At 40.9% G+C, this 22,752-nt stretch overlaps 1 protein-coding gene across 2 annotated transcripts in view; it reads left to right on the top strand.

Moving 5' to 3' along the window:
- Positions 1–22,752, top strand: part of RMDN2 (regulator of microtubule dynamics 2) — a 125,503-nt gene that overhangs the window by 77,835 nt on the left and 24,916 nt on the right. For both annotated transcript variants that reach the window (XM_044291670.1, XM_044291669.1), the window contains exon 8: positions 11,734–11,832. In XM_044291670.1, the coding sequence (XP_044147605.1) occupies positions 11,734–11,832 (99 nt within the window). The remainder of the gene's footprint in view (positions 1–11,733; positions 11,833–22,752) is intronic.

Here is a 22,752-nt window from a genome sequence, read left to right as displayed (position 1 = left end):
GAGCTACTGACTTTATTATTTAATAACCTATGAAAGGCATGCGTCAAGGAATTTAGCTTTGCTTAGGTTACTTTTACACTTGCGTTGTTAGTTTTGGTATTGATATCCGGCGGGGGATCTCAATATCGGAATTAAATGAATCCGTTTTGATTTTGCACATCAGGATGCATCCGTTCCGTTAGGATGCGGTTGTGTGAAATCAAAACGGATCGGTCACTAAATACATTGAAAGTCACTGAGTGACGGATCTGGTTTTTTAGGCTTCTAAATCCACGGATCTGTCACCATTGACTTGTGTTGTTTTCAGTGCTGTAACAATTTTTCTCCATTTTTATGACCCGACAAAAAAACACAGCTTGCAGCGGATTTGCGTCCGGTCACAAAACTGAATGCTGCCGGACCGGAAGACATCCTGATGCATCCTGAACAGATCTCTTTCCATTCAGAATGCATGAGAACTAAACGGACATGTTTTTTTCCAATATTGAGATTTTCTGCTGGATCTCAATACAGGAAAACAACAACGCAAGTGTGTTATGTGTGTGTGTGTATGTATGTATGTATATATATATATATATATATATATATATATATATATATATGTATAAGTCAAAAAACGGGCAGCATTCCATATAATAAAATAAATAAAAAACTTTATTCACCCAGACAGGACATGTCCTGTCTGGGTGAATAAAGATTTTTCTATTTTTTTATATAACATTTCTGGCTTAGTAATGCACCCAGATTCTAAGTTAAGGTTGTAAATACATTTAGTGTAGTAGGTTGTCTTGCCATGACTAATACAGTCAATTTGTAGCCTACAAAGTGCATATGCAAGGTATCAAAAATAAATGTCGGCATTTTATGTGAAGAGGAAAAAGATGCCTCACACCCTGACACCTACTAGATAGTTGACTCACACGTATGGTACTTGAACTTATTGGATTTCCTCTTTGACTGTGATTCATTCTGCTAACACGGTCCTTACTCTGAACACTATTTTACTGTTATGCTGTTAGTATCTCTGCAGAGTAAAATGAGACTTGCTGTCATACCATGTTCAAGTGTCGTGCTATAAACCTATGATCTAATTATTATTACACTTCTGTCAAAGTCTTAAGACTTGCCATCTGTAATTCTGTACTCAGAAAGTACTTTGTTTTGTGGTTGGTTAGCTGAGAGCTGTATTAGTGATGGAGTAAAACCACATGCAAAGAAATATTTTTCCTAGAAGTGCACAGGATTAGATCAGATCTGCAGATTTTACAACAGCTGGTGTATAAGAAAACTTATAATGACATAACATGCTATATGTGATGAACCACATTGGAAAACGTATGATCATAATTGGTGCAAAGGAAACTGGGAGCATTTGTCTAGATTGCTCATTGGCCTCTGAAAAATGAAAGGAGTGATATAGACTGAGACTGAGACATGGTTGCTAATTCTAGGGAAGCGACCCAATCAAAAGCCATAGGGTATGCTTGAGTCGGAGTAAGACAGACACAAGAGGACAGGATACTTGCATAAGCTTTGGAAAAAGTTAAGTCCCCAAACCCTTGGGCTGATATTGAATTGGCTAGTACAGTCAAGCAGCCAATCGCCCATCGAGTGATGGGTATCTTTCATCAGGATGAAAGATGCTGATTATTGGCAGTACATCTAGAGAATGATGAATAGAAGTGAATGAGGGAGGACCACATCAGCTTGTGTAAACAGGCCAGTGCTAACGAGTTCTGATGGCTGTGTTCTCATCCTTTAGCCCTCGCAATGCCCTTCCACCGGGCAGTGTAATTCAGCCTTTAGGATGTATTGGCAATGGCTCTCCTTCACCCACCTCACTGTAATTTTCAAGTCTTTTCTTATACACATTACTTTAGGATATGACCCCCATGGGGCTACTCCATTTTTTTTTTTTTACATCACCCCACTACTGGAATGGTTTTTGCAACTTGCAACAGTGATAAATCTGGGGTGAAACAATGCCAAAAATTCAGCAACGTTTTTAAAGCCAGAATTCAATCCCCCTCTCCCCCCATCATGTCTAGATTTTCTTAGGCAGGAATCATTAAAACATCAAAGTTACACCCAAACTTCATCCTGAGAATTTCTGTCCTGTTTATTTAGTGTTATTCATGTAAAAACGCAAGATTTAGGTCTAGATGATATAATCTTTTCTATATTCCAGGTTGTAGCAGCGTTTCCTATTTTTGAGTTCTGTATCTACTTTGAAGCACATTTTTTTCTTACTTTTCTCTAAAGCAGCACTATATATGATTTATTATGTTTACACTACCTAAAATATACAAATGTTTTAGGTTGCTGTATTTGCACAAAGGTGACAGAAGAAATGAATGTTTTGTCAAGAAAATGTACTTTTTGAAAGGAGGGACGCCAAGATATTATTTAGTATAACCTGAGTACAAACTGCTGTCTTTGACTCGTTTGTAAAATTGCAGTCGTTTGCTAAGCATTACTCTAATCGTGTACTGCTGCCCATGCTTTTGTTCACTGAAATGGAAATTGGAACCTTTGTGGTTTCTAACACGTACTACTTCTCGGCCTGATGATCTCTGTCTTTGGAGAAACTCCTCTTGTTACATCATAATTCTGTTATAAATCTTATAAAACATGTATAGTTTTCTCCTAGTCTGTGGAGGTCTTTTTGTTTTGTGCTTTTCTAATGATGTAGATGTTGTACCGAAAATAAAGAATAACTTGTGAGGACCAGCACCAGCATTCTGAGGAGCATCCTGTTCAGTACTGTCTTGTTCACTGACTGCACCGAGCTCCTGTCCTAAACATCACTGCTGGTGGAGGGGCATGTTAGCCCGACAAATCCATCAGCAGCTAGTTTTCCGTGTCAGTGTTTTCTAATTGGGGCTGCTGATGGACATGTCAGTACACATGTCCCTCCAACAGCAGCCATGTTTAGGCCCGGAGCATTATGCTGTCTGTGCTAAACAAGGGGACAGTGCTTCTCAGAACAACACATCAGAGCTGGTCAGCTAATAATAAGGTTAATCGTATTATGAATTTTATTAAGTGGCTTATAATTCTGTTTGCAGCCATAAGCCAGGGATGTGAAACTTGTGTCCCTTCAGCTTTTGCAAATCTACTCCCAGCATGCCCTGATAGCTGTAGGCTGTTTAGACATGATGGAAGTTGTAGTTCCCATCTATTAATTTAGAGAGAAGAGCCACCAATAGAGTGGCTCCCACTTTGGCAGACTTCATGACATTTGAATGGGAACCAAGTAATCAAGGTAACCATGAGGAACTATCCCTGATTGGTCCAAAAGGTAGCATGGGGGTGGGGGGCAAACAAGAAAGGCCCTCTGTCTTGAGTCACAAAACCCTACACTATAAAATCAGGGGCCCATTTTGATCTTTGACAAGGGGACCCCCTTTTGTTCTTTTGTTCTTTTGTTCTAAGTATGCCACTGAATCTTATGAATTTACCCACAGATTCCCCCAGCAATATAAATTTAATCATGATACATTTCCCCTATATGTCTCAACAGGCATTCAATGTACGAGTAAAATGGTCCCTGAATGGCTTGAAGATGAAGTTTTTATTTTTTTATGTTAGATTTTGCACCTTCACCTGGAAATCCAATTTTTTTATTTTGGATTTTGCACCTTTCTTCCATCTCCTCATTTGCTTTGCCTATGTACATTTTTTTTGTCGCATTCAACAATCAAAACTGAGAAAATATATAAAGAGATCTTCTCTACATATCCCATTAGCTCAGCGATGTCCCCTTCCTCCTCACTTACTGTGTCTGGTTGTAAGGCAACTTGCTGAAGCAGGAGCCTACCTCTCATGCTCTGTCTGCAGTAGGATAAAAATATTGTTATAGTTTAACTGTTGTTTCAGGTAGTTTTACAGAGTAAGCCACCATTTGGTGGCATCTAAGGAATAAAACTTTTTCTGGCCGTTGTATGACTTATATCTGGTAATTCTTTAGCAGTTTTCCTTTTGCATTATGTATAACTCATTTTTTTTTATGAGCTAGTGGCTAGAAACCACTGGCAGGCACCAGTTCTTGTGCCAGTCTCTTTCGCGGCCTGTCTGCAGCAACCTTCTCCTCCTTTTCCCCCTCCCTTATCCATAGACTTCTTTGTAATCTGATCCTTCAACAAGTGGGCAGCCCTTCTTTACTGAAGACTGATCTCAGCAGTGAATCAACAGTTAGAGAAGGGGGCAGGAAAGGTGCCTGAAAAGAGCAGGAGGCATCCTTCTCTGATAAAATATATTGTAAAGTTTTTTATATTCTCCTGTGTTATTCATCCAGGCCTCATGCACACGACTAGTGATGAGCAAAGCGAGCTTCGGATGCTACATCTGAAGTTGCTTCATTCAAAATTCCAGATTATTACTGTACGGAGATCTGTCTCCGTACAGTATTAAAATGTATGGACTCCGATGATCTGGAGTTAGGTATTCGTGAAGTCATGTGTGACTTAGTTGAATAACTTTGGTAATTGATTTTTGTTCCTTTATGCTAACAGTCTCTTAGAATATGGCGCTAATCACATGTTGGCTCCCTTGGGTGAAATATATATATATATTTTTTTTTTACTAAACTAATGCTGCTAAATACACACAAGGGGAATTCATTATTCCCCCCTATGCCACTTTTCTGGAATAAAAAAGTCACAAACCCCATGTTTGCAACTTTTTAAAAGCCACTTTTGACAAATTTTGTCACAACTAGCATTTCTCTGCTACCCTCGCTACGTCTCCAAAAAGGTTTTTATTTATTTACACCAGTTTTCGGGCATAAATGAAGACCAAAATCTGCTGCCGTAGATTTCTTTTTATGTGCCGGGGACATGCATAATTTCTAACAAGGCATGTGCCTCGTAAAGCACTGCTATGATAAATATCCCCCACAGTCAATGGTATCGTATGATCGGATAAAAACTTGCGATTAGTTTAAGCTAGCCCCTACCTACTTTTTCTCCCCTTTCACCTTCTCCTTCCCATCTTTCCTTTAGGGTTCATTCACACGTCCGCAGAATGGGTCCGTATCCGTTCCGCGAATTGCGGAATGGTTGCGGACCCAATTATTTTCTATGGGGCAGGAATGGATGCTGACAGCACACAGTGTGCTGTCTGCATCCGCATTTCCAGAGCGCGCCACTGATCTTCCGGCCTGCGGCTCCGGAAAAAATAGAACATGTCCTATTCTTGTCCGCAATTTCGGACAAGAATAGTCAGTTCTATGGGGGTGATGGCCGGGTATATTGCGGATCCGCAATTTTCAGATCCACCATACACCCATACACTACGGACGTGTGAATGGACCATTATTCTCTTATTGGGAGTTATCGGTACATTATGTCTACAACAGACTTGAAGAAACTGATCTATATCAAATATAAGCAGAAATAATTAATGCAAGTCTGGTTTATTGAGTTAGTTTCACTTGTAAAATTGTCACAACAATGCAATGTAATAACTACCGGCTATTTTGAAAATTAAATCTGTATTAACATTTTTAAGATTAAGAGATTGTTAAAAAAAGAGATCCTAAGGTCACTGTATCAGACAATGATGCAGTAGACAACTCAAGGTTAAAGGGAACCTGTCACATTGAACATAGTGTTTGAGCTGCTTGCAGCATGTTATAGAGCAGGAGGAGCTGAGCAGATTGATATACAGTGTACTGTAATTTATAAAATCAAATTCTGCTCATTCTACATAGTAACATAGTACATAAGGCCAAAAAAAGACATCTGTCCATCCAGTTCGGCCTGTTTATCCTGCAAGTTGATCCAGAGAAAAAAAAAACCCTGTGAGGTAGAAGCCAATTTTCCCCACTTTAGGGGAATAAACAATTCCTTCCCGACTCCAATCAGGCAATCAGAATAACTCCCTGGATCAACGACCCCTCTATAGTAGCTATAGCCTGTAATATTATTACGCTCCAGAAATACATCCAGGCCCCTCTTGAATTCCGTTATTGTACTCACCATCACCACCTCCTCAGGCAGAGAGTTCCATAGTCTCACTGCTCTTACCGTAAAGAATCCTTTTCTATGTTTATGTACAAACCTTCTTTCCTCCAGACACAGAGGATGTCCCCTCGTCACAGTCACAGTCCTGGAGATAAATAGATGATGGGATAGATCTCTGTACTGACCCCTGATATATTTATACATATTAAATAGATCTCACCTCAGTCGTCTTTTTTCTAAAGTGAATAGCTCTAATTTTGATAATCTTTCAGGGTACTGTAGTTGCCCCATTCCAGTTATTACTTTAGATGCCCTCCTCTGGACCTTCTCCAGCTCTGCTATGTCTGCCTTGTTTACAGGAGCCCAGAACTGTACACAGTACTCCATGTGTGGTCTGACTAGCGATTTGTAAAGTGATAGGACTATGTTCTTATCACGGGAATCTATGCCCCTTCTGATGCAACCCATTATCTTATTGGCCTTGGCAGCAGCTGCCTGACACTGGTTTTTGCAGCTTAGTTTGCTGTTTATTAAAATTCCTAGACCCTTTTCCATGTCAGTGTTACTGAGTGTTTTACCATTTAGTATGTACTGGTGACTTGCATTTTTCCTTCCCATGTGCATAACTTTACATTTATCAGTGTTAAACCTCATTCTGTGCTTTGAAGTCAAGGAGGCGGTCCTATCAGTGATTGACAGCTGCCTGTGTATACACAGTCATATAGGGAAGGCAGTTCATCACTGATAAGACCGCCCCCTAGTATATAAATCCCAGAATGTAAATGTATGAATTTGAAGGGGTATTCCCATCTGAGACAATGGGGGCAAATCACTAGGATATGCCCTCATTGTCTGATAGGTGCGTGTCCCACCTCTGGGACCCACACCTACACCAAGAACAGAGCGGGGGGTGGGGTGGTGGCCGGAGGACCCCGTGTTTTCCTGGGTCCGGCCACCACCAAGCCCTCTACCCACAGTACTTGCGCTGCCACTGCTCTCATTCATTCTATGGGGCCAATGGAAATAGTCAGCTATTTTAGCCAGCCCCATAGAAATGATTGGAGGGCAGCTGCACATGCGCAGTGCGCCCTCCATAGCTCCGTTCTTAGTATAGATGCGGGTCCCGACCCACACCTATCAGACAATGGGGGAATATCCTAGTGATATGCCCCCCGTTGTCTGAGATGGGAAAACCCCTTTAAGTTATAAAATTATATATCAATCTGTTCAACTCATCATTCTCTATAACATGCTGACTACAGCTCAAACACCATGTTCAATGTGACAGGTTCCCTTTAATGGCGCATCATTAAAATAAGACTGCTGGTGAGAATTTCTTTACAATTAGTTGACTGCTTAAAGGTGTATTCCAGCTAAATAAGGTAGGTCTGTATGTTACAAAGTATGGTACAAATACATACAGTTGCAAGAAAAAGTATGTGAACCCTTTGAAATGATATGGATTTCTGCACAAATTGGTCATAAAATGTGATCTAATCTTCATCTAAGTCACAACAATAGACAGTCACAGTCTGATTAAACTAATAGCACACAAAGAATTAAATGTTACCATGTTTTTATTGAACAAACCATGTAAACATTCACAGTGGAGGTGGAAAAAGTATGTGAACCCCCTAGACTAATGACATCTCCAAGAGATAATTGGATTGAGGTGTCAGCCAACTGGAGTCCAATCAATGAGATGAGATTGGAGGTGTTGGTTACAGCTGCCCTGCCCTATAAAAAACACACACCAGTTCTGGGTTTGCTTTTCACAAGAAGCATTGCCTGATGTAAATGATGCCTCGCACAATAGAGCTCTCAGAAGACCTACGATTAAGAATTGTTGACTTGCATAAAGCTGGAAAGGGTTATGAAAGCATCTCCAAAAGCCTTGCTGTTCATCAGTCCACGGTAAGACAAATTGTCTATAAATGGAGAAAGTTCAGCACTGCTGCTACTCTCCCTAGGAGTGGCCGTCCTGTACATATGACTGCAAGGGCACAACGCAGACTGCTCAATGAGGTGAAGATGACTCAGCTAGAGTGTCAGCTAAAGACTTAAAAAAGTCTCTGGCATATGCTAACATCCCTGTTAGCGAATCTACGATACGTAAAACACTGAACAAAAATTGATTACATGGGAGGATACAGAGGAAGCCACTGCTGTCCAAAAAAAAACATTTCTGCACGTTTATAGTTTGCACAAGAGCACCTGGATGTTCCACAGCAGTACTGGCAAAATATTCTGTGGAGAGATGAAACCAAGGTTGAGTTGTTTGGAAGAAACACACAATACTATGTGTGGAGAAAAAGAGGCACAGCACACCAACATCAAAACCTCACCCCAACTGTGAAGTATGGTGGTGGGGGCATCATGGTTTGGGGCTGCTTTGCTGCGTCAGGGCCTGGACGGATTGCTATCATCGAAGGAAAAATGAATTCCCAAGTTTATCAAGACATTTTGCAGGAGAACTTAAGGCCATCTGTCCACCAACTGAAGCTCAACAGAAGATGGGTGTTGCAATAGGACAACGACCCAAAGCATAGAAGTAAATCAACAGATTAACCCTGGCTCCCCAGATAAATCAGGTGGTTAGTACCTGCTACTACCAGCTGAAACTTCTGAGGAGGATCTTAAAATACATTGAATCCCCTCTCAGGAACTCCTTGGTCGGAGCAGCGATCAGCAGTCAGTTGGACTATTGTAATGCCTTGTACATGGGACTCCCTAAGAAGAACTTGCATAGACTTCAACTTGTGCAGAATGCCGCTGCAAGGCTACTAACGGGTGTTGCCCGTCGAGAGCATATCACTCCCTCTCTTAATGCCTTGCACTGTCTCGCCGTCCAACAACGGGTAATGTTCAACATTGGATGCTTCATGCATAGGGTATTCCATGGTGTGGGGCCCCTGTACCTGCGACGTAAATTCACCAGGTACATTGAGATCTAGTAACTCTGCGAATTTTAACATCCTGCAAGTTAACAAGATCAGACGTGGAGGTAGATCCTTTTCGGCTCAAGGGGCCAGATTTTGGAACCACCTACCTCTGGCCCTGAAAATGATTCCCAGTCTTCTCTCATTCAGACGTGCACTGAAAACCTTACTTTTCAAACAGGTGTTTGATCTTACTATATAACACTTATTTTTGGTTCATATAATTTTGGGGTTTTTCCTAAATTCTAGTCTATAAATTCACGGTTGGTAATGTCCCTTCTATTTTAAAGATACTTTTTCCTCACGTTTTTAATTTTGTTCTCTTCACATTTTCTATTTCTCGTTCGAACCCTTGAGATCCCCCTACCTTCCCTCCCTTTTTCTTGATTCTCCATTTGATAAGTGCTAGGAAATTGGTCTCTGGAATAGGTGCCTTTATTCTCTAGGCCTTTGCGGCCCATGGCAAAGTGTCATGCCTTCTTCTTGAATCAGCCAGCTAAGCGCATCGAGGCCCTAAGGGTAAGACTGTGTGTACACAAGACTATAAAATACGCCTTCTGGAGTGGCCCAGTCAGAGTCCTGACCTCAACCCGATTGAGATGCTGTGGCATGAACTCAAGAAAGCGATTCACACCAGACTTTCCAAGAATATTGCTGAACTGAAACAGTTCTGTAAAGAGGAATGGTCAAGAATTACTCCTGACCATTGTGCATGTCTGATCTGCAACTACAGGAAACGTTTGGTTGAATTTATTGCTGCCAAAGGAGGTTTAACCAGTTATTAAATCCAAGGGTTCACATACTTTCTCCACCTGCACTGTGAATGTTTACATGGTGTGTTCAATAAAAACATGGTAACATTTAATTCTTTGTGTGTTATTAGTTTAAGCAGACTGTGATTGTCTATTGTTCTGACTTAAATGAAGATCAGATCACATTTTATGACCAATTTGTACAAAAATCCATATCATTCCGAAGGGTTCACATACTTTTTCATGCAACTGTAAGCCAATAATTAAGCATATCCTCGATCTCCTGCTGCTGCTGTTCCAGTGGTGCCTGGATCCCCACTGCACGCCACTTTCTGCGCGTGTCCGACATAGCATGAAATGGATGTTGTGTATGTCATTTAGTCAATCAGTGGCAGCAGCATTGACCCACCTGAGCATCATTCATAGCCATTTCCTGCCATGTCAGGACATGAGAAAGTACAGTGGAAACCCAGCACTGTCAGAATAAATCAGCAACATGAGTATAGGCATTTGTACCCTGCTGAAAACCTTTTTATTTAGCTGAAGTTCCCCTTTACTCTTAGAATGCTATTGACTTTACTCACCTGTACAGAACACCATCATCACTTGCTGTCTCCAATGGGGCTCACAATATAAGTTCCCTATAATATATCTTTGGAGTGTGAGACGAAACCCACGCAAACACAAGGAGAACACACAAACTCCATGCAGATTTTGCGCTTGGTCGGATTCAAACCTAGAACTCCAGCGCTGCAGGGCACCAGTACTAACTACTGAGCCTCTCTGCAATCCGAAAAATCTGCACGAACAATTTGAGTCAACAGCAACTAATTTACAGTGTAGAGGTTGATTTATTTTTATTTTTTACCCAATGCTTTTTATATTTTCTTTGATTTTGCAATGTAGTACAGGTGATAACGGAATGACTTTCAGACATGAGACTGGATGGTGGCTTTGAGTTGTTTTATGTTGGCTAACTTGGCTTTGAATAAGTAAATCATATTAACTGGAAAGTTTTATAAACTAATGTAGTCAGATAAACATCTTAATGCTAAACTATTTACCTATCACCATGAACATTCTGTGGTTTTTGCAGGCAGCAGGTTATAGTGCAAAAGGCCAAGCAGATTGATATCATTTTGTGGTAGCTCAGTAGCTATATGAGTGGTCTCATCATTAATTGATAATTATCTTTGTATATATACTTAGGCTACATGCACACGACCGTTCCATTTTTTTTGCGGTACGCAAACCGCGGATCCGCAGAAAATGGAAGGCGTTCGTGTGCCTTCCGCAATTTGCGGAATGGAACGGACGGCCCATTTTAGAAATGCCTATTCTTGTCCGCAAAACGGACTAGAATAGTACATGCTATATTTTTTTTTGCGGGGCCACGGAACGGAGCAACGGATGTGGACAGCACGCAGAGTGCTGTCCGCATTTGCGGCCCCATTGAAGTAAAAGGGTCCGCACCTGAGCCGCAAAAAATGCAAAAACAACGGTCGTGTGCATGAGGCCTTATACAGGGAAGGGTACCAGTCATTGATAGGATGGCCATCTGGCTACTAAGGCTTTCTTTGCTCTACACCATGCTGCATGCAGGTTGCACTGCGGCTTCTTGGTAAAAGGTTCTCTGAAGACTGAGAAAAAATGAGAAATAATTCTTGCATATGAGTCCCAGGGGATCTGTAATTTTTCTCCTCCTTCTCGCATACCTGTATCTGGCTGTAAGATAACTAGCTGCAGAAGGGACCTTTCTCCACTGCTTTGTATACAAGAGAAGAACAGGACTGCTAAACTCCACCCCTGACTAAACCCCTCCCACTGACTAATCGGACAAAAATGGAGATCAGATGGAATTTTAACCCCTGTGAACTCTGTAAGATTTCTAAGACTAGAGCAAGTGGAAAATCATGCAGACATGACTCATGTGACCTACCTTGTAAAGAAGAGAAAAAAAGAAAGAAAGCAAATAGATGTGATTTTATACATTTCTAGAAATGCTGCTTAAGGAAAAATGCCTGATCTGAAGGAAATGTCTTGGTTGGACCTAATAAATGATTTCTGTTTCTTCAGGTTTCTCAGTTGTCCTGGATTGAGAGAAAAGTTGCTGCCACACTTTTTGGAAATCCCCCCACCTCGACAGTCCAAGAGGCACTGCAGAACTTTCTTAGGGTAAATATTTAAAGTTTCCACAAAAATGGGATCATAGCATCAGTTTACTTGTGATATCTTGTAAATGAATGATAGCATTAAAAGAAGTATTAGAAGAAGGCATACCACTTTATTTGGTGTCTGTGACATGAGACATTAACAGGATGTTGAGAAAGCAATGTGAAAATTGTGACACCATTTCTTAATGTTTGTACATCTCTAGAACACGCTCTAAACTCTGACAAGTTGGTTTCCATTCAGTATTCTCAAGTTTATCCTGTTAAAGACTGAGTAATTTTCCGTTTGTTTTTTTACTCCCTGCCTTCCCGGAGCCATAACTTTCTTATTTTTCCATTCACATACAGTGGCATGCATAGGTTTGGGCACCCCTAGTCAAAATTACTGTTACTGTTAACAGTTAAGAAAGTTTAAGATGAAATGATCTCCAAAAGGCATACAGTTAAAGATGACACATTCCCTTGGATTTTAAGCAAAACATTTTTTATTTGAATCTTTTACATTTTCAAAAAGAAAAAGAACCCAAAGAAAAAGTTTGGACACCCTACATGGTTAGTACCTAGTAGCATCTCCTTTGGCAAGTAACACAGCATGTAAACACTTTTTGTAGCCAGCCTAGAGTCTTTCAATTATTGTTTGAGGGATTTTCATTAATTCTTCCTTGCAAAAGTCTTCCAGTACTGTGAAATTCCTGGGCATTCACTGCTCTTTTGAGGTCTATCTTCAGACTTTCAATGATGTTCAGATCAGAGGACTGTGAGGACCTTGGTAAAACCTTCAGCTTGTGCCTTTTGAGGTAGTATAATGTTGATTTTGAGGTGTGTTTAGGATCATTATCCATTTGTAGAAGTCATCCTCTTTTCATCTTCATCTTTTTTTACAGTTAGTGTTATGTTTGCTTCTAGAATCTGCTGGAATATTATTGAATCCATTCTTCCCTCTGCCTGTAAAATGTTTCCCGTGCTATTGGCTGCAACACAACCCCAAAGCATGATTGATCCACCCCCGTGCTTAATGGTTGGAGAGGTGTTCTTTCCTTTTTTCTCCAAACATACCTTTTCCCATTGTGGTTAAAGAGTTCTATATCCAAAATGCATCAGGCTTGTTTGGATGTTCTTTTGCTGAAGCAGAATTTTATGGTGAGGACACAGAACGCAGCATGTTCTATATTCTGTGTTTTTCACACAGCCCTGACCCCATAGAAGTGAATAGGGCTTCAGTGAAAAAACGCATTGCATCCGCAAGCAAGTGAGTATGCAATAGGTTTTGCACTGACGTTGCTAAGAAATGTTGTTTGTAAACCTTCAGTTTTTTATCACGCGCGTGAAAAATGCATTAAAACGCATTGCACCCGCGCGGAAAATACTGAACGCAATCGCAGACAAAACTGACTAAACTTGCTTGCAAAATGGTGCGAGTCCCCATCGACTTACATTGTGTGCCAGGATGGATCCGTTTGGCTCAGTTTCATCAGACTGCAAGTACCGTTTTGTTGTCTGTCTCCAAAATGGAATTGAGACTGAACTAATGCAAACTGATGCATTCTGAGCGGATCCTTTTCCATTCAGAATGCATTTGAATGCAAACTGATCCGTTTTGGAGCGCTTGTGAGAGCCCTGAACGGATCTCACAAACGGAAAGCCAACACGCGAGTTTGAAAGTAGACTTTCACTGAACGCATCTGGAGCCAATCCGTCACACTCGTGTGAAAGAGGCCTTAGGCAGCTGCTTAAAATAACACATGGCCGCTGTTTTTTGGGACAAGGTTCAAGGAGTCTTGGTATTTATAAACCTTTGAAATTTGCATCATATGACCTTTCTTAAGAAGAATTCTGAACAAGCCTTGACTCTAACAGGCTGTAATGGTGCAGAACCCCAAACAACCAAACAGAGTTTAAACAATGGTGGATTTATTAAATGACGGCAGTACAGTCCAGACCAGAAATCATATGCGGGTAATCAATCCAGATAATTTTTGCAGGAAAACTCACAAGGGACAGTCAGACCAGGCCAAAGTTCATATGCACAGAAATAGTCCGTGTAACGTAGTACCTAGGGAGGAGACATTTCCAGGGTCCGATCCGAGGTCCAACACGAGACAAACTGTTCTGCATAGAAGTTTCCCACAGGCAGTCTCTAGAGATGGATTGAGGAAGTCAGAGGTCATGCACAGGTAGTCTGGAAGAATGTAAACAGCAACATACACCTGGGTTGTCAAAACAACAGTGGGCACTGACCAGCCAGGGAGATCACCTCAACACCTGCTAACCAATCACAGAGTGCCATGTGTCTATTCCTCATAGGCCATATGATTATCCTAATCCCTGACACTTGTGCTGCCTTGGCTGGTCATGATCACTTAACCCATGCCTGCCCTGTAATCTACTAGAGTTCATGTACAAGTATATTTCCTGTCAGCAGCCGGCGTAGCGAATAAGATGCGCGTACAATCGGCCGCGTAACCCTTTGCGAACCTCCTTTCAAGCGTGCACGCGGATGCTCAAGCGGCCCAGCATGGATACGTGATCGCGTTGGCACGGACGCTGGAACCGCGTCCGCCCGCAAAGGAGTCGGAACCGAAGATTCCGCAGGCACATGCGTGACCTGTCCCGCTACTCCAATGGGGTCCCCCGCAATCCGAGCCCCACGAGAGTTCCTGGGGGCCCCAGTGGACCGCGAAACAGGAGAGTGTCTTACACAGGCTATTTAAGGTCTGACACCTTGATCAAAATTATCTCAGCACTCAAATCTTCTTGGGTTTGCATACTTTTGCAAGGTACTCCTTTACTTCTTATGCTATAACATTGTACAAAACCAAAATAATACACTGATATTGCTTTTCCCCCTTTAGGGCCCAGGCTGGTACTTTGCCCCCCAGGACGAGCAGTCTCGTCCTGCGGTCCTTCTCTTCCCCCACGTATGGTGCCGCGATCAGCAGCACGGATCTGGCTGTCCACCAGCATCAGTGATATTGCCGATGCCAGTGGATTAACCCCTCGTATGCCGCGGTCAGCGCTGACTGCAGCATATTGAAGGCTTGCACTCCCTCACCTTAGCCATCGGGGGACCCGTTGGTTGCCATGGCAGCCCCAAGCCATTGCAAGGCCTTAGGACCCGGCATGTACAGAGGCCTCTGAAGCCCAGCTCCCAGGCTTAGTCTCATAGGTAAACTATGAGTGTATTAGTCAATGCAGTACAATACAAATGTATTGTGCTGCATTGAAACAGTGATCAGACCCTGTAATGTTGAAGTCCCATAGTGGGACAAAAAAGAAAGTGAAAAAAGTAAAAAAAAAAAAACAGCGTCCTTTTCCCAAAATAAAGTTACAAGGATTTTGTAAAAAATAGGTAGACATATTAGGTATCGCTGTGTCTATCTTGACCAGCTCTATTCAAATATCACATTACCTAACCCCTCAGATGAACACCGTCAAAAAAAGAAAATAAAAACTGTGCTAAAAAACAAAAAAAAATTTTTGTCACCTTACATCACTAAAAGTGCAACAAAGAAAAAAACGCTCCTTTCCCCTGATTTTATCAAAAAGTTGAAAAAATTCTAAAAAAACACACATATTAGGTATCGCCGCGTCCATAATGACCAGCTCTATAAATATATCACATGATCCACCCCGTCCGATAGACACCATCAAAAAATAATAAGAGAAACTGTGTAAAAAAGCCATTTTTGTCACCTTACATCACTAAAATCGCAACACCAAGCGATCAAAAAGACGTATGCCCCCAAAAAGAGTACCGCAAAAAATGAGCCCCTACATAGGACAATCGCCCCCCCAAAAAATAATATATGGCTCTCAGACTATGGAGACACTAAAACATGATTTTTTTGGTTTCAAAAATGCTTTTATTCTGTTAAATATAAAAAAGTATACATATTAGATATCGCTACGTCCGTAACAACCTGCTCTATAAGAATACCACATGACCTAACCCCTCAGATGAACACCGTTAAAAAACAAACAAAAAAAAAAAAGTGGCAAATAAGCTAAGTGTAATAGCAAGTAATCAAAAAGTCATACGCACCCCAAAATTGTACCAATCAAACTGTCATCTCATCACGCAAAAATGTTACCCTACCGAAGAGAATCACCCAAAAAATAAAAAAACTATGGCTCTCAGACTATGGAGACACTAAATACTAAAACATGATTTTTTTTGTTTGTTTCAAAAATATTACTGTATAAAACCTAAATAAAAAAAAGTATACATATTAGGTATCGCTGCGCATGTAACAACCTTCTCTATAAAAATATCACATGATTTAACCCCTCAGGTGAACACCATAATATTTTTTTGGGGTTTAAAAAATGCTGTTATTGTGTGAAACCTAAATAAATAAAAGAAAGTATACATATTGGGTATTGCCACATCCGTAACGACCTGCTCTATAAAGATGATATTACATGACCTAACCCCTCAGGTTAACACCGTAATATTTTTTTATAAAAACGGTGTCAAAAAGCCATTTTGTCAACTTGCATCACAAAAAGTGTAATAGCAAGCGATCAAATAGTCATACACACCCCCAAAATGGTACCAATCAAACAGTCATCCTATACTGAAAAAATGAGCCCCTACATAAGACAGTTGCCCAAAAAAAAATAAACTATGGCTTTCAGAATATGGAGACATAAAAAAAAAAATCGACTTTATTATGTAAAACTGAAACAAATAACCCCAAAAAGTTGTCATATTTGGTATTGTTGTGACCGTAACAACCTGCTCTATAACAATAGCTCATGATCTAAGCTGTTAGATGAACATTGTAAATAAAATAAAAAACAGTGCCAAAACAGCTATTTTTTGGTTACCTTGCCTCACAAAAAGTGTAATATATATATATATATATATATATATATATATATATATATATATAAAAGCAAAAAAACGGAACGGCACCTCCTGAGACAAATCGCAGGTGCAAGCTACCCGGCAATAATACAGCAAATAAATAAAGTAGCAGCACACCACTAAGTGCACTCAGACTGAGTGAACAGGTGAATGTGTGAACAGGGTCAAATACATGACGCCAATATTTACTGCAAATGCAGTGAAGAAGCTCTTGGCGCATATTATTGATCAAAAATATGTCGGGCCCACCTACCAGACGACAAGGTAGCTTCTTATCAGGTGGGACCTACTCTAACATGGAGGGTCCAGCTCCATTTTCACTCTGATTTAAAAACACCAAGGGCTGGGGGATGGGCGGGGAGTGCTAAGTTCCAAAGAGGATGCCTAGTCCTCTATAATATACATATAAGCAAAAAAACGGAACAGCACCTCCTGAGACAAATCGCAGGTGCAAGCTACCCGGCAATAATACAGCAAACAAATAAAGTAGCAGCACACCCCCCAGCCCATCCCCCAGCCCTTGTTTTTAAATCAGAGTGAAAATGGAGCTGGACCCTCCATGTTAGAGTAGGTCCCACCTGATAAGAAGCTACCGTGTCATCTGGTAGGTGGGCCCGACATATTTTTGATCAATAATATGCGCTAAGAGCTTCTTCACTGCGTTTGCAGTAAATATTGGCGTCATGTATTTGACCCTGTTCACACATTCACCTGTATACTCAGTCTCAGTGCACTTAGTGGTGTGCTGCTACTTTATTGGTTTGCTATATATATATATATATATATATATATAATAAAGAAAATCCACAGCACTCCTTAAAGTAAAAAATGTGCAGTTTATTCACACATGTCAAAAAATAGACAACGTTTCGGTTCTCTCACAGAACCTTTCTCAAGTCAGGTGAAACATAAAGTGCAATAGTGCCAGTATAAATACAGACGTGGACAAAATTGTTGGTACCCTTTGGTCAATGAAAGAAAAAGTCACAATGGTCACAGAAATAACTTTAATCTGACAAAAGTAATAATAAATTAAAATTCTATAAATGTTAACCAATGAAAGTCAGACATTGTTTTTCAACCATGCTTCAACAGAATTATGTAAAAAAATAAACTCATGAAACAGGCATGGACAAAAATGATGGTACCCCTAGAAAACACAGAACATAATGTGACCAAAGGGACATGTTAATTCAAGGTGTGTCCACTAATTAGCATCACAGGTGTCTACAACCTTGTAATCAGCCATTGGGCCTATATATATGGCTCCAGGTAATCACTGTGTTGTTTGGTGATATGGTGTGTACCACACTCGACATGGACCAGAGGAAGCAAAGGAAAGAGCTGTCTCAAGAGATCAGAAAGAAAATTATAGACAAGCATGTTAAAGGTAAAGGCTATAAGACCATCTCCAAGCAACTAGATGTTCCTGTGAGTACAGTTGCACATATTATTCATAAGTTTAAGATCCATGGGACTGTAGCCAACCTCCCTGGACGTGGCCGCAGGAGGAAAATTGATGACAAATCTAAGAGACGGATAATCCGAATGGTAACAAAAGAGCCTAGAAAGACTTCTAAAGAGATTCAAGGTGAACTTCATGCTCAAGGAACATCAGTGTCAGATCGCACCATCCGTCGTTGTTTGAGCCAAAGTGGACTACATGGGAGACGACCAAGGAGGACACCATTGTTGAAAACGAATCATAAAAAAGCAAGACTGGAATATGCCAAACTACATGTTGACAAGCCACAAAGCTTCTGGGAGAATGTCCTGTGGACAGATGAGACAAAAATCGAAGTTTTTGCCAAGGCACATCAGCTGTATGTTCACAGACGAAAAAATGAAGCATATCAAGAAAAGAACACTGTCCCTACTGTGAAACATGGAGGAGGCTCTGTTATGTTCTGGGGCTGCTTTGCTGCGTCTGGCACAGGGTGTCTTGAATCTGTGCAGGGTACAATGAAATCTCAAGACTATCAAGGAATTCTAGAGAGAAATGTACTAGCCAGTGTCAGAAAGCTTGGTCTCAGTCGCAGGTCATGGGTCTTGCAACAGGACAATGACCCAAAACACACCGCTAAAAACACCCAAGAATGGCTAAGAGGAAAAAATTGGACTATTCTAAAGTGGCCTTCTATGAGCCCTGACCTCAATCCTATTGAGCATCTTTGGAAGGAGCTGAAACATGCAGTCTGGAAAAGGCACCCTTCAAACCGGACACAACTGGAGCAGTTTGCTCATGAGGAGTGGGCCAAAATACCTGCTGAGAGGTGCAGATGTCTCATTGACAGTTACAGGAAGCGTTTGATTGCAGTGATTGCCTCAAAAGGTTGCGCAACAAAATATTAAGTTAGGGGTACCATCATTTTTGTCCATGCCTGTTTCATGAGTTTATTTTTTTACATAATTCTGTTGAAGCATGGTTGAAAAACAATGTCTGACTTTCATTGGTTAACATTTATAGAATTTTAATTTATTATTACTTTTGTCAGATTAAAGTTATTTCTGTGACCATTGTGACTTTTTCTTTCATTGACCAAAGGGTACCAACAATTTTGTCCACGTCTGTACATAGTAAAATTGTTCCCAATCACTTCATCAACCAATAAAAACATGGTACACTCCCCTCTTGTGGACGAATAACGCTTCACTCATCTGTCTCAATTATCCGTGTCGACAGACTACCAGACTGATGTTACATGTGCCATCAGATTGTAACAGTGTTGCATCCCCATAATCCATATCACAATGTGACCAATACAAAAGTGTTCAGTGCATTAAAAAATCCTAATTTCTATACCTTGCTGGGGGTATAGCTGAATATATGACTGGCGTCTTCTCACGTGTAGGTCCGCGGTACCTCTGCGCGTCTCGTCCTCGCTACTGCGCATGTGCCAATCACTCACCAGCTGTTCGGCCGCACACACGCTATATGCGTCACTGATAGGCGGAGTTCAAGCGCCGTCTCCTCTGGCATGCTGCGTCACTCACGCGCCAACACATTACGTGCCGGACCTTCGTGAACACATCAGCCAGCGTCACTGCACTTCTCCTTACCGCCATCTTACAGCAGGGCAATATTAATGGCAACACATACTATAACCGCAATTACCACCCCAGCAAGGATAGATAACAATGCTACTATACAATTCAATTCGTAACAAAATTAATGACATAATAATATAGATCAACACAAGACCTTTCCACAGGGTTCACCCCATACAGCATTATAGACACACAATAAACCATGATTGTTTAAGGACAGATGTTAACTGACCATTCCCCCTGTTACCCTGAATTCGACATTTAACCCTTTCGGCTTCAGAGTATCCAGTCGAAAAATCCATCTGAGCTCTGCTTTCTTTAAAATATTAAGTCGATCCCCCCCTCTATCCAAAGGTTTAACATGATCCAAGATCATAAATCTTAGATCATTTTATGATTTTTTTCAAAAAAATGCTTTGACACAGGCAGGTCCCTTCTCTTGTTCCTAATAGATTGTCTATGGTTATTCAACCTGGTCTTCATATCACATGTGGTTTCACCCACATAGAGCTTTTTGCAGGGGCACCACAATACATATATCACCCATGACGAGTCACAGGTGAGATAATGTCTTATGTTAAAGGTCTCTTCCGTGTCTGGATGTGAGAACACTGATCCCCTGCTCATCAGTTTACAGTTCACACATCCCAGACACGGAAAAGAACCTGTACGCTTTGTCTTGAGAAATGTCTGTCTAAATTGACCCTTTTCAGGCAATCTGGAGTGCACAACCTTGTCCCTGATATTCCCTGCTCTCTTATAAGCCATCATGGGCGGATGCTTGAAGGCAGCTATATTAGGATGGCCACTACTGAGCAATCCCCAGTGTCGCCTCACTATCTTTTCTATATCTGGACTCAACTCACTATAAGAAGACACAAAAGGCAGTCTATCACTAGTCTGTCTAACTTTTGGGGTCTACAAATCTTCTCTAGGGATTCCTCCTGCTTTATCTGCATGTTTTTTTACTAGCCTTTTAGGGTAATCAATGAATGATTGTTCCATATTGCGCAATGCAACCTTCATATTTTCATCTTTATCAACTATTCTCCGTACTCTGAGCATTTGACTGAAAGGAAGCGAATCAACCATCCTTCTCGGATGTCCACTAGAAAAATGCAACAATGTGTTCTTATCCGTAGGTTTAATATTTAAATCCATGTGTATCTGGTCCTCCTCAATATACACCTGAGTATCCAGATACTGCACCCGGTCAACCGATGCCGTTAACGTAAATTGGATCTCCATATATATATATATATATATACAGTGGGATGCGAAAGTTTGGGCAACCTTGTTAATTGTCATGATTTTCCTGTATAAATCGTTGGTTGTTACGATAAAAAATGTCAGTTAAATATATCATATAGGAGACACACACAGTGATATTTGAGAAGTGAAATGAAGTTTATCGGATTTACAGAAAGTGTGCTATAATTGTTTAAACAAAATTAGGCAGGTGCATAAGTTTGGGCACTGTTGTCATTTTATTGATTCCAAAACCTTTAGAACTAATTATTGGAACTCAAATTGGCTTGGTAAGCTCAGTGACCCCTGACCTACATACACAGGTGAATCCAATTATGAGAAAGAGTATTTAAGGGGGTCAATTGTTAGTATCCCTCCTCTTTTAATTTTCTCTGAAGAGTAGCAACATGGGGGTCTCAAAACAACTCTCAAATGACCTGAAGACAAAGATTGTTCACCATCATGGTTTAGGGGAAGGATACAGAAAGCTGTCTCAGAGATTTCAGCTGTCTGTTTCCACAGTTAGGAACATATTGAGGAAATGGAAGACCGCAGGCTCAGTTCAAGTTAAGGCTCGAAGTGGCAGACCAAGAAAAATCTCAGATAGACAGAAGCGACGAATGGTGAGAACAGTCAGAGTCAACCCACAGACCAGCACCAAAGACCTACAACATCATCTTGCTGCAGATGGAGTCACTGTGCATCGTTCAACCATTCGGCGCACTTCACACAAGGAGATGCTGTATGCGAGAGTGATGCAGAGGAAGCCTTTTCTCCGCCCACAGCACAAAAAGTGCCGCTTGAGGTGGGCTAAAGCACATTTGGACAAGCCAGCTTCATTTTGGAATAAGGTGATGTGCACTGATGAAACTAAAATTGAGTTATTTGGCCATAACAAGGGGCGTTATGCATGGAGGAAAAAGAACACAGCATTACAAGAAAAACACCTGCTACCTACAGTAAAATATGGTGGTGTTTCCATCATGCTGTGGGGCTGTGTGGCCAGTGCAGGGACTGGGAATCTTGTCAAAGTTGAGGGACGCATGGATTCCACTCAGTATCAGCAGATTCTGGAGACCAATGTCCAGGAATCAGTGACAAAGCTGAAGCTGCGCCGGGGCTGGATCTTTCAACAAGACGACGACCCTAAACACTACTCAAAATCCACTATGGCATTTATGCAGAGGAACAAGTACAACGTTCTGGAATGGCCATCTCAGTCCCCAGACCTGAATATAATTGAAAATCTGTGGTGTGACTTAAAGAGAGCTGTCCATGCTCGGAAGCCATCAAACCTGAAGGAACTAAAGATGTTTTGTAAAGAGGAATGGTCCAAAATACCTTCAACCAGAATCCAGACTCTCATTGGAACCTACAGGAAGCGTTTAGAGGCTGAAATTTCTGCAAAAGGAGGATCTACTAAATATTGATTTCATTTATTTTTTGTGGTGCCCAAATTTATGCACCTGCCTAATTTTGTTTAAACAATTATAGCACACTTTCTGTAAATCCAATAAACTTCATTTCACTTCTCAAATATCACTGTGTGTGTGTCTCCTATATGATATATTTAACTGACATTTTTTATCGTAACAACCAACGATTTATACAGGAAAATCATGATGATTAACAAGGTTGCCCAAACTTTCGCATCCCACTGTGTGTGTGTGTATATATATATATATATATATATATATATATATACCCTAAAATAGTACCAACAAAACTGCCACCTTATCCCGTAGTTTCCAAAATGGG

Source organism: Bufo gargarizans, chromosome 4 (genome assembly GCF_014858855.1).
Source record: "Bufo gargarizans isolate SCDJY-AF-19 chromosome 4, ASM1485885v1, whole genome shotgun sequence".
In the NCBI taxonomy this organism is placed as follows: domain Eukaryota; kingdom Metazoa; phylum Chordata; class Amphibia; order Anura; family Bufonidae; genus Bufo; species Bufo gargarizans.
Note: the sequence above shows the minus strand (reverse complement) of the source record. Positions and strands in the feature narration are given on the sequence as shown.